Source organism: Crocuta crocuta, unplaced genomic scaffold (assembly GCF_008692635.1).
Source record: "Crocuta crocuta isolate KB4526 unplaced genomic scaffold, BGI_CrCroc_1.0 scaffold64, whole genome shotgun sequence".
NCBI classification, from domain to species: Eukaryota; Metazoa; Chordata; class Mammalia; order Carnivora; family Hyaenidae; genus Crocuta; species Crocuta crocuta.
Genome location: NW_027530640.1, coordinates 10303478 through 10316851, shown reverse-complemented (window position 1 = coordinate 10316851; position 13374 = coordinate 10303478). Strand labels below are relative to the sequence as shown.

General features: G+C 40.0%; 1 protein-coding gene across 1 annotated transcript; it reads left to right on the top strand.

Annotated features, from left to right (window-relative positions):
* Positions 1-771: 771 nt before the first annotated feature.
* Positions 772-1886, top strand: HNRNPA0 (heterogeneous nuclear ribonucleoprotein A0). Its single transcript, XM_077768683.1, is given in 2 exon segments — positions 772-1714; positions 1717-1886. Coding segments are annotated over 2 exon segments (807 nt in total). The 5' UTR covers positions 772-1077.
* The last annotated feature ends 11488 nt before the right edge of the window (positions 1887-13374 follow it).

The window sequence follows — 13374 nt, the reverse complement described above, 5'->3', positions numbered from 1 at the left end:
TAAGTACCTCAAGCACGTCACTGTCCTTCACCGGGCCCCCGGCTCGCTTTTGCGCCGGAACACGTGCCAGTGTTTTAGTTTAACCGCACGTCGGGGCGTCAATTATCTGTTACTAACTGCCTTTCCCGACCAGGCCTCTAACCCTCCATCTTTGTGAGGGCGCGGGGGCGGGGCGGCGAGGATGCCAGGTGTAGCGGCCCGCTCGAAACGCGGCGGGTAAATNGCCCCCCAGCACCTCCCCCTCAATCCCCCACCCCTATGCCCCGGGCAGGGGCTAGTCTTTGGGGTGGCAGGCAGGTTCCGTGCACCGGGGGCGCCGGGGCCAGCGCGCACCGGGGAGCGCGCCCGTCCAGCCGCGGCCGAAAACGGAAGTGGGCGCGAGCAGATCGCGATGATTGGCTGAAGTGACATGTCTCTCAAGGGGCTGGCGCGAACGCCACTGCGGAGCTGGGCGAGGGGATACGGCTAGGGGAGGGGGGAAAACACTGGGAACAGCCGCGGGGCTGGGAGGAAATGAATTGTGGAGGTGCGCGGGGAGCAGTGAGAGTCCCGGTCAGGGAACACGGGGGAGCCAGGGAGTGAGAGCGGGGCTATAGAGGTGGTGGCGGGAGCAGCGCAGGCCGAGGGCTTGAATCAGCCGCGGAGGGCGGGGAGTCCGTGACCGAGAGCGGCGCTGCGGAGCGGTAGGCGGGACTAGAGAGAGCGACGTAGGGATTGGCGGGCAGTGCTAGGCTGCCGTACGTCGGCGGTGACGCACGCCTCGGGGAGGGTGCGCGCGCGTTCAGCGGCCTCTTTGTGTGGTGCCCAGATAGGGGAGCGGAGGTGGCGGTGGCGGTAGCGGCGGCCCTGGTTGTCTTCAGTCTTCTCGGCTCGCCTTCTAGCCGGCACCTCTCCCCTCCCTCCCCCTTCCTCTTTTCCTCCTTCCCTCCCCTTCCCTTCTTCCCTTCCCCGTCGGTGACCGGCGGTGGCGGCTCCAGCAACAGCTGGGCCCAAGCTGTGAGGAGGCCTTAGCCAACGATAACGGCGACGGCGAAACCTCGGAGCTCGCAGGGCGGGGGGAAGGCCCGGGCCGTGGAGATGGAGAATTCCCAGTTGTGTAAGCTGTTCATCGGCGGCCTCAATGTGCAGACGAGTGAGTCGGGCCTGCGCGGCCACTTTGAGGCCTTTGGGACTCTGACGGACTGCGTGGTGGTGGTGAACCCCCAGACCAAGCGCTCCCGTTGCTTCGGCTTCGTGACCTACTCCAATGTGGAGGAGGCCGATGCCGCCATGGCCGCCTCTCCCCATGCCGTGGACGGCAACACGGTGGAGCTGAAGCGGGCGGTGTCCCGGGAGGATTCGGCGCGGCCCGGTGCCCACGCCAAGGTTAAGAAGCTCTTTGTCGGGGGCCTTAAAGGAGACGTGGCCGAGGGCGATCTGATCGAGCATTTCTCGCAGTTTGGCACCGTGGAAAAGGCCGAGATTATTGCCGACAAGCAGTCCGGCAAGAAGCGTGGCTTCGGCTTCGTGTATTTTCAGAATCACGACGCGGCAGACAAGGCCGCGGTTGTCAAGTTCCATCCAATCCAGGGCCATCGCGTAGAGGTGAAGAAAGCCGTCCCCAAGGAGGATATCCACTCCGGTGGGGGCGGAGGCGGCTCTAGGTCCTCCCGGGGCGGCCGAGGCGGCCGGGGTCGCGGCGGTGGTCGAGACCAGAACGGCCTGTCTAAGGGCGGCGNAGCGGCTTCGGTGGTTTCGGCAGCTACAGCCAGCACCAGTCCTCGTACGGGCCCATGAAGGGCGGCGGCGGCGGCGGCGGTGGCAGCAGCTGGGGTGGTCGCAGTAACAGTGGACCTTACAGAGGTGGCTATGGCGGTGGGGGTGGTTATGGAGGCAGCTCCTTCTAAAAAANGGGTAGCTCTTTTCAACAACCCAATTAGGGTCAACTCCTGAGTTCCTTCCTCTCCCACCGCCTTCCCCATTTTGCCCTTGGGGGGAGCCGCTTCTGTGGCTGTGTATCCTTGGGGGTGTTGCCCTCTTTGCCTGCCACCTCTCTTGTCTCTCCCTCAGAAGATGGACTCGGCCCCACATACACATTTTTGTGTTACAGTCATTGATGGACTCTATTTTTTTATTATTACTTGGACCTTGGTCGTTTTTATACTAGCAAAATGTCTTGTTTTAATTTGTGTTTTTTGGGGGGGAGGGAGTGAACTTGCTGATTCTGTAGCAAAACCGGGGCGGGGGTTAGGGTGGGGGGTAGTTTACTTTGTTGTAAGGACTTGATACCTGGCTACAGCGTTTTCTATGAAATCTACTTGGATCCCATGCCTGAAATTTGGAAGCATATGTACAAAAATCATTTTTACGTTTTATTTTTAATAAATCATTGTGTTTGACCGTTAATGTCTAACATTTTTTTCCTAGGATCTATTCCGTACCGTTTTAAGGGATATTAGTTAAAAATTTTTCGTGTTAATTCTTAATTCTTGATGTGTACTTTAAGAAACTTTTAAAAGCTCCTTTGGTGGGTTCTTTTTTTTCTGTTGCCCTTTTAGTGACATGTTGAATTTTATCCCTTACAGGCAAAACTTTTGAAGTGGTGGATGTAGCTTTTTAAAATCTTTAAAGTGTCTGTGCATCCATCTCCTATACTAAGCGATTTGCTTATCATCTTGACATGGTTGGTCACTTCTTTCTATGAGAATTTACTTCAAAGTATGTACTGTGTAGCTCGAAAGAAATAGTTTGTGTTAAGCATGTGTTTTCATTCATATAAACTGTTTAAAATTTTTCATATGGCCTAGTTTCATCCCTTTTACTGGTTTGTCTGTAATGAGTGGTTACAAATAAGGGTTATATTTTACCCTTAAACTAAAAGCATTTTTGTATTTTCAGAGCAGATTTAAACGTTTTTTCCTATAGCTGAACTGTTGTCCTCTTGGAAATCCTTACCCCAATCTTTGTAGCACCATCTACTGGCAGAATGGCAGTATATCTGCAAAACAGTTTGTTTAAAAACTTGTTTAGGATAATTGCATCAGATTTGCAAGTTTTGCCATCAAAAATCTGTGCAGACTTTGGTTACACACTTACATGTAACTAAGATGGGCTTTACAGGAATGTAGTTAACGGTCCATATCACAATTGCCCTTTCTATACAAGATTTGAAAATGTAAACTGCTATGCATAGCTTGGGAAGTGGCCCCAAATTGCTATGACAACTAATGAACCAGCTACATGTACTGGTGTCTTAGGTGCAAGTTGTAAAGCAAAATATTTGTGTATTCTGCTTGGTTAACAAATGTATATTTGTAGCCCTTTCATGCAATAGAATTCAAGTTGTTTATAAAAAAAAAAAAACAATGATATAGGAGAAAATTGCCTTCTTGGGTAGAAATATAGAATAGCAACGTTTATGGTTATCACAAATAAAGAATTCAATTCTTTACATGATTGAGTGAGAGTATGTATAACCTGGTGGGTGGCTTCAGAGTACTTATAGTACACTTGATTTTATGTTATGGTAAAATTTTTAACTTGACTATTGTAGTTCCACAGCCCAAATGTACATAGTAAAAGCCCAAATGTATATAGTAAAAAGCTTTCTGAAGGGGAGATTAATGGGCTTTAAAGTAAAAGACTATTTTAGCATTGGCTTTTTCTTAGTTCTTGTTACTGTATATTTCTTAATGTCTAATTCTTGCCAATTTTTAAATCTTAATTGCTAGGGCTTTCCTTTTGAGAGATAGGAAGAAAGGTCAAGGTTGCTAGGCTGCTCAGTAGTTGCTGATGGCTTGCTACAAGTACTTAAGTATACTTGTGATAAATGGGATAGATGTTTTTGCATATTGAATAAATACCATCAGATCTTTTGCCCTTCAATGATTCTTTGGTTTCCTTAAATTTTTCACTTTTAGTGAAACACTACACATGGGCTTCTTCATTTGGTAGTTGAGCTTGGTTTTTGGATTCATCTAAGATACAGAAAATGATACACTTAAAAGTTTTCTTTATAATTCTTATTTAGTCTTTTGTTTAGCTTTAGTGGGAAGATCTCTTTCTTCTGGGTCAGTTGGAATACTCCCAACTTTTGGAGGGTTTCCAAAGTCTAATAAGGTTATTACCTTATTGTATTCCCAGCATAGTGACTGCTAAAAAGTAAAATGAATTATGTAAAGGGATTACCTGTTAGACACTTAACTCAAGGTGCTCTTTTGGCATATAAACAGTTCATTGTCATGTATTTACCTTTTCAGATTCTTGAAATCTGGACCTGGTACTTAGTGAAAGCAGAATCATAATGATATTTAATCTTTATGGAATTCATCTTGTCAATTTTTATGTGAGCATTTTTGATGTGAGTTTTTTCCTCTATCTTGGGGGCAGCCAGTTGTAATTTTTAAGTCCTTTCACCTATGAGAGCTGTCTGAACGTTATTAAAATTTAAGAATTCATAGAGGTGGTACAGAATCTAGTCAATACCGAATACAATTTTTTTGCGCCATATTTGGGTCTATTTTGAAAGATTTTCCCAGAAATGAACTTTTTTCTTCCTTTTGTGAAGAACTTTTGCATTTACAGTATTTTTAGTGTAAATTCAGTTGTAATCATTAATTGGATGTATTTTGAAAGGTATTTAAAAATTGTTCGTACTTTTAAATCTTAAGCTTGCAGGTGGTTAATGTTCATAGAGCTAACTATAGAATGATAAACTGTTTCCTGCTATAACTTAGCAATTTTGAACATAGATTTCTTACTTAAATTTGCTTTGCAATAAATTTTAAGCAAGGTTAAAGGATTGAGGATATTTGAAAATTTAGTATTTATCATGATTTCCCTCAACCAGAAGTGACCGTTTCAGTTATTTGATAGGCTTCTTTACTTTTTAAGTGCTGGCTTTTCTCAAGTCTGAGCAGTTGCATTTTATGTGAAATTTTGTGTACCTGTGTCTTTGCTGACTAAAAGTGGGCTTTTGGATGTTGGATTGATTTTAGTAGAATTGCATCCAGTCAATATATGGTTTTTACCCAGAAAGGTAACATTTGGGTAAGTCTCTCCCATTTTAATCAACTTAGTGTAGGATTTTGTTCACTGGGAAAAATTTTGTTCCGTTTTAGAAGGCCTGATTTTGTTTGCATCTGAAACAAGGCAACAAAGATTGCCCCTGATCTGGAGTAGGGCAATGCTTTTTTCTTAATGTCTCATTGCAGATTACTTTGGTGTACCTTTGTTTCATGCTTTCTCTTAAAAGTGAAAATATGTTGTAAGATTTTTTTCAATAAAAAGTCCCTTGAAAGAGTAGCTAAAACCTAAGAAACCAGCTTTCTACAGTTTGTTACTTAAAAAATTGTTATGTTGTATAACATTTGGATTGTAACTCAAGTTACAGAAATTAGCAGTATTACTAGGAAATAGAAAATACATAGATTTTATTGAATCTTGGGGCTGGTTTATTTTAAAAATAACTTTATAAATCAGACTAAATGAAAAGTGAGTAAGAATTCTACTAGTATGAGCCAGTCCTCAAGGATAATCACTAATAAATGCATATTCAGCTAGTTCTTTTTTGTTGGCTCTTTAAATTAATTTTTAAAATAGGACTATATAGTTTTACAATTTTTATGTATGTCAGTAACATTCTCACATATCAAGACCTTTCTCTTTTTACAGTTTGTACAGCTGACCCTTGAACAACATGGGGGTTAAGAGCACTGACCCTTACTCACCCTGCATAGTTTAAAATCTGTGTATAACTTTTGACTCTTCCAAAACCTAACTACTAATATCCTACTGTCAACTGGACAGTAAGATAACAGTCAATTAGCCTGTGTTTTGAATGTTTTATGTATCATATATTCTAATAAAGTAAGCTAGACAAAAGAAAAAATTAAAATTATAAAAAGAATTCCCTTCACAGTACTATATCAAAAAAATCACCAAGTGGACCTTTATAGTTTAAATCTGTGTTTAAGGATCAACTGTGAATGGTCTATAATACAGCTTTTTATAACTTAAAATATTCCTTTTGATAGAACAAGGTTTCTTGCTGTTATGAACAATGCAGTAATTTTTATCCTTGCAGATACATTCTTGCTGATCAAATGTATACTTGAGATGGTTACCTTAGAGCTAAATGTGCTAGACTGAGAATGTACCAGTTTTGTGGTATCATGAGTATTTGTCAATTCTTAGTATATATACAGAAAGGCATATACTCCCTTGGGGCTTTTTAAAGCCTTAGGGTAATTCACTGAAAACATTTTACTGAAAAATTTCAAAGCTAGATGATACGTGATATAATAGTTAGTGGCCTATGAGGACCATTATATTGCTTTCTTACCCTTTGTTTTCTCTAATAGTTCTTATGCAGAAATGTTTGCCAGTCTTTCCATATGATTGCTATATATATCACTTAGGGCATTTCATTACTGTTTGAAGAAATAAGAAAGTATCACTGATTTTGTTTACTATGTGTCTTGTGTTAGATACTTTATGTGCATCATTTATTTCAGTCTTCCGAATAATTCTATGATGAGATCCAGTTATCTCTATGTTGTGTATAAGCTATAGGCTTACCTAATTTAAGTAATTTGCTTAAGATCATGTAGCTATTGGAAACAAATAGGCAGGCATCTTTTCCCTTATTTTTAAAGCATATAGTATAGATATACTGTAATTTATTGATTAACATATTTCCAGTTTCTCTTCTGTTCATAATTTAAGACTTTTGCAGGCCTTATGTTGCCATTTATAACATTTAAAAAGGAAAAAAGTACAGGAACCTGGTTGAAGCTGTTGGTTATACTGGTATTCAAAGAGTTCTCTAAGAAATCTGGTAAAGCCCTACAAAGGATTATTTGGATACTTACAGTCCTAACATTTTCTATTTTGCTTTTGTCATTTTTTCTCTCAACTGTTTCAGTGTTATTATGAGAAAATTGATTTAAAAATATGTATTTTATGTCCATTAAAAAAAACAAGCCTTAGTGCCCTTACATTCTGAAGGGACTGTATGTTGAAGTCTGAGATTTTATAGCAATACATAGGCAGTTTATTATTTTCTAGTTCATTCGACCTAAAATGGGTAGCATCATGTTTTAGTTGTGTGTGAATATTTTTCACTGTCGAAATCGCTTTTAGTTGACTTGCTGAGTACTTCTTCAAGAAGCTCTTGAGAAAGCAGAGAAAAGAACAAACTGGAAAGGGAGAGATTTACTCTGGATCACAGGTGGGCAATGCAAAAAAATCTAAATTTCCAGTTGAAATGTGAATTCTGATCTTAATGTTTAACCGTATTAACTTATTTTCTGTGGACTTCTTTTTCCTGTAAAGTGAAGACTAACTGTTTAGACCATTTCCAGTTTGATACTCTTAGTTTTTAGTCTTGTTTGGTAATTATTCAGCAACAGCCTTCAAGAGGAATTCTTGAATCAGTTCTTATAATTCATTAAGCAATTTATTGAGCATGACTTAGCTAAATAGTAAGGATGAGCCCTTGCTCTCATGGTACCCAGTTTAGTTTGGGTGGTGGGAATTTAAACAGTTATAATAGAGTGTGGGCATTTTAGTCAGACATATATGAGCAGTAGTGACTTCTTTGTGGGTCAGTTCACTGACCCGCGATGTTAAGAGACGTTTGGCACTAGTTTTGTCACTTAGAATAGGTAGTTTCAAATGGTCAAGGACATTTCACAGTTTATACCAAGATGCAGAGCATGATGTATTGGGCTCTATATTTTTTTCTTGCCATTACTAGACCAGAAAGACCTTAATTAAGCACATCATCTATTTTTAAAAATTATTTTGCATTATTTTATGATTGGTGGTTTTTGTGAAGTATTGATAGCAAAACAGCTTACGGAAGGTGGAACTTATTCAATGATAGAAATACAAAGCAGTTGAAATACTAAGTGGGAAATGGTAATCGCAGCATATTAATGAATCTTTCCATAAAGAGCATAATTCATATTTTGGAGACCCCTTTTATTAAGCTACAGTTAGCATGCATTTTTTTTTAAAATTTATTTCTGAGAGAGAGAGACAGCGTGAGCAGGGGAGAGTCAGAGAGAGAGGGAGACACAGAATCCGAAGCAGACTCCAGGCTCTGGGCTGGCTGTCAGCACAGAGCCCGACGCGGGGCTCGAACCCACGAACCATGAGATCATGACCTGAGCCGAAGTCGGACGCTTAACCGACTGAGCCACCCAGGTGCCAAGTTAGCATGCATTTTTGTCTTATGAATATCTTTCCAATATTTTGACATATTAGTTGATTTTAAAATATAATTTCGTTAGAAAATAACTTCTAAAGTAATTCAGTTTTCTTATAGAAAAGAAACTATTTGCCATAATTGAAAGGTTAGTTAGATGTTTTCTAAATTTCCTTTTAAAAATGAAGTTAACATTTGTATAATTTTGGGGGAGGCAGTATTTGAGAAATAAGGGGCATTAATTATTAGCCTCAAATTGAATTTGACTTTAGCACATTGTGAATGTTCTTGATGCTTAAATTTAGTCTCTTACTAAATATAATGTGTAGAATTACTTTAGTTGGAAAATAGAATTTATTGCTCATTTCAAAGAGAAGCATACAACTGGTTTCAGAAGATAAGTCTTTGACTTTGGAACCTGCTTTTGGGTGAACTTCACATTTTCCCTAAATGAGAATTTAAATGCTACTAGGTAACACATTTATCACAAAAAGGAGATACTTGAAAGCTGCTCTTAAAATAGGAATCACAAAGTAGGAAGGGTAGAGTCTCATGTACTTACTTTTTACAGCTACTTTTTTACTTGCACTTGGAGCTGGATGAGTTGAATATTCAAAGAGCAAAAGGATTCAAGAAGATACCTTGCTAGACATTCTTACCTGTCTGCTTCCTTTTCTACCTAGGCATATTTTCTTAGGCTCCTTTGATTCTTTTATCACTTTGGTTTGCTTAAAAACCAAAACAACGCCCGTTCCCCCTCCCCCCCCCGCCCAAACTACCTGAAAGAGATTTGTGACATCGTCTGCTCTAAAATTTTCAGATGTGAACTTTTACTATTTAAACAACATGTGTATTTCCCAGTGTTTACCATCAGTTTGGTCAGGTATTGATTACCTTCTTTGTGCAAAAGACATCTAGGCTCTGGAGATAACACAGTGGTGAGACAAACATGGTTCGTGTCTTCAAATAACTTATTCTGATTGGAATTCCATTTCTTCTGAAATGATGGATCCTTTCTTTTCAGCATCATGGCACCATCTCAGATTGTTCACACCGTACAAATTGGAGTTAGTCCCATTGTCATTTAGTGTACATTCTCTGATTTTACTCCTTCCCGGTTACTTCTTATTTGGAAACCATATGAAAGGTGCATTGTTTCCCTCTGAAGCTTATGTTGCAAATATAGTTTGCCTTAGAGTAAGCATCTGATTTAATATTTGATAGTCCTTAAAGACTTTTTTTTTTGACCTTGAACAAGTTGGCCTGAACCTCAGTTTCCTTGTATTCAAAAAGGAGAGATTTCATGATCCCTGTCTCACAGGGTTGAACAGATTGAGTGAAAAAATCCATTTAAACGACTTAACTATTTTGTGTGATACATAGTAATGTTAACTGTTACCCCTGGTAACAGTTATGACTGTCTAGCAAAAGGTGTACCTTTATTTAACCCTCAACCACATGATAACTTACACAGTTAATGAGGTACATAAGTAACTGTCTCCAAAAGAGTAGTGACATAGACATTGACGTGTTGGGTGAACTTGGATAAGGGAACCCCCTAAACCTACTGTACGAATTACATTTACAAATACTCTGATTGGATCCATTCACTAACCATAAATTGGTGGCTGAAGCTCATCTCAGAAAGGTTAAGTAACTTTTCCAAGGCCACTCAGCTGGTGAAAAGTTTGAGCTGGGAGTTGAATCCAAGTCTGATTTCCATGTTCATGCTCTTCCCACTAAACTTGATTTGCTTCCAGACACAGGTGGCTAGTTTGTACTAAGGGTAAAGAAGATTTGTGGGAAATAAACTGGAAGAAGTTGAACCCCATTACTGAGTTCTTTGAGTTGTATGCTAAGGAGTTTGGACCTTATCCGGCAGGCAGTGGAAGTTACTAAAGATTACTGAACAATAATAGTGGTAGTGAGACTGTAATTTAGACAGATTGGCTCACTAGCACTGTGTAAAATAGTTGGCATTTCAGTGATATCTCAGGTGATAAGGTTGTTAAGACAACTGATGTTAACCAGGTAAGAAAAGGAGATCATGAACAAGGAGGTAGTGCTGGAAGTAAACTGAGGGAAGTTGTGAAAGTAAAATTGTCATGACTGGATATATAGGGAACAAGGAAGGAGTAGTTGAATGAGAATTTCTGTGTAACTAGGAGGATGGTGATACTCCTGGGACTGGGAAGAGGAGATTTAGAAGGAAGGTTTGGGACATACTTGAAGATGCTGGTGAGCACTTAAATGTATTGTGTCTTTTTCACATAGCTTCACAAAATGGCTACTATGGTAGATGTTCTCTTTTTGCCCCTCCTGGCCCACTCCCCACCTTTCTCTTTGTTAGGGTGTTCTTGGGAGCTTGATTCTTAAAGAACTGCATACCCTCTTCTTTGGCTTCTTGGGTTTAGTTAGTGGGAGAAACCAGCAGGAGATCTTAAGAGTGAGAGAATGGTGAGGTCCATATATTTGTTCCCCATCTTTCCCAAATATTTATACTCAGAAGACAGATTTTCAGTGGCCACAGCTTTGTTTCAGTAGCGTGCTCTCTCACAGCTCTAGGTCTTTTCTCACTTCTGGGAACCACTCCCTCCTGTAACCACTTTAGGCTTGCTGTTGCTGACCCCAAGATGGTTCCCAGACATTGCTGATTTTCCTGTGTGCCCACACCCTTGTAAATAATTCCTTTTATTAACAACTCAATAACACTGTGTTTTCTTTTATCTAGTTAGTGAAAAAAATTAAGTTCCTTCCACATTTTCTAATGACTCGATCTTCCAGGCACCATCAGACTTGGAGAAGACCTAGCTATTTGCACTAAGTTACTTTCCTGTCATGAATTTTCTCACATTGTTTGAAATTTAATCTCTTTATTTCCTACTGTGTTAGGTTAAAGTTACGACTCTTCTGCCTGATGATTGATCTGAATCAGGCAGAAGCTGATTCAGAAGCTCAGTAGAGCTTATATTTTAGTGGAGAGAGACAGACAATGAAATATAATCGTTTGTGTGGTATATTAGAAGATGAGTGAGTGGTACAGAAAAGTTAAGGAGTAGGGAGTTTCGTAAGGCAGGATGTTTGTGAAAATAGTGCATTTTAAAATAGGGTGGTATAGGTAGGTCTCTCAGAGAAAGTGACATTTGAAGAAATGGAGGAGTGAGTAGTGTAGATATATAGGAGAGGAGCATTTCAGGTAGAGGATTAGGAAAGCAGAAGCTCTGGGGTGGTATTGTGTCTGACCTTTTCGAGGACAAGCAAGTTAGTCATGGTGGGGGAAGAGAAGCAAAGGAGTGGCTGATCAGGTCAGAGAAGGGCCAGAACATGTTGGCCCTGGGAAGCTGTTGTAAGGATTTTGACTTTTGCCACATGAATGGAGAAATATTTCATAGTTTGAACAGAGGAGTGTAATGATCTTCCTTGAATTTTAAGAGTCTGTCTGGCTTTCCATCTTTTAGAAGAGAATTCCTATTCCTTTGGTATAGTTGCTTTCAATGAGGGTTAATGAGTAAATCAATGAGAGCAACTTGGCTTAAGTTGTAAAAAACCCACACTTTTTAATTCTATGTGTATATGATATATATGTATATGTGTGTATATATATGTTTCTGTATATATGAGAGAGATTGATTATTTTGGGCTGAAATCTTTAATTGGTGGTATGCTGTCTGTAGAGGGCCTCCTTGGAAGATTGACCCTTGTCAGGGCACTTGGATTTAGGGGAATGTTCCTAACTGATGAGGGTGATTCACCGTGTCTGGACCATCTAGGTTCACTAGCAATCTGATCTATGCTAAACACCTTCTTTCCTTCTGGTAGTCTGGAATTTTGATAAGTGCTACATAGTAGGTGCCTATAAAACCTTGAGTACTGAGTCCTTGGGCAGAAACATCACACAGGAGTGTATTCTCTGTGACCCCTAATGGTAGGGAGAGAGCAAAAAGAGTCTTTGTACATGGATTCCTCTATGCTACCTGTGTCTTTTTCCTTATGATTGGATTGTGTATCCTTAACTATGTGACTATTAAACTTTAGCTACAAGTACACTTAGTGCTGAGTTCTGTGATTTCCTGTAGCTAGTCTCTCAGTGTTGTGTTGGTCTTGGGACCACCAGACATAGGTAATGTGTGTGTGTAACCAATTTAAGTGGAAAACATCAGGGTGTGGGTAGAAGGTAGAGTTTTCAAAAACCCATCATAGGTCAGCCAGCCCTGTGTTGAATGGAGAGCTCTTCTGAGATGTTTTTAGTTTAATTTTTTTNGCATTGAATGTGTAGAGTGCTTTAGGTAGTAATGACATCTTAACTATATTTATTCTTCCTATCCATGATAAAAGCTCTAGGTCTTTTCAGTTAGTGCATCTTCCAGGAATTTTGAGCAGCTTCTTGCAGTTTTAAGCATGGGGAGACTCAGTGCCATCATGTACATCCATTGTAAGCAAATTTATAAAAAGGACTGCCTTGTATTGGTCTTTAAAATGATCTAAGTGAAGGAAATTGTTGACATAGGCACCATAAATGATTCCTTAGGGAGAAAAGAAGTATAACTATTAGAAGCAACAGCATCCACTAACAGATGTAGTTATGTCAGTATGTTAGAAGGATCACATTTTGTTTGCCTGTAAAGTCTCTGCAATGAAATGTATAGCAAGCTGGTCTGATTTAACAACTTTGTATTACTCCTTTGGGAAGGAAGTTATATCCTGTCCTGATTTTATAATAAGAAGATTTTGCTAAAGAGAAGATGAAACTTGGGTCACAGAAGGAAAATTGTGGTGTCCATTTGACAGATCTCAATTTCTCCTTTCTCACTTCAGTGTCACCGCCAGTTGCCCTCAAATCTCTGGATCCATATAGCTATGAGCTTGAAGTCTTTTATTTTCATTTGGTGGAACTATTTTTTTGCTACCTTCTGGCTCATTTTATTCAGTTTTGTACTGTTGCGACTCAAATTGCAGACAGTAACTTCTCCATAGGCTGGGAAAATTGATGACTCAGGAAGGCAAATACGGATGTATTTAATAAGAACCATGAAATTATTCACCTCCTTTGGCTCTAGGACTCCCATACTAGGAGTTTAACCTAAGGAAACAATTCAGTGAATGGAGAACAGCCTTTGCACAAAGGCAGTTATTATAACATTGTCTATAAGAAGAGATTCAAAAATAAATGTTAAACATTCGGG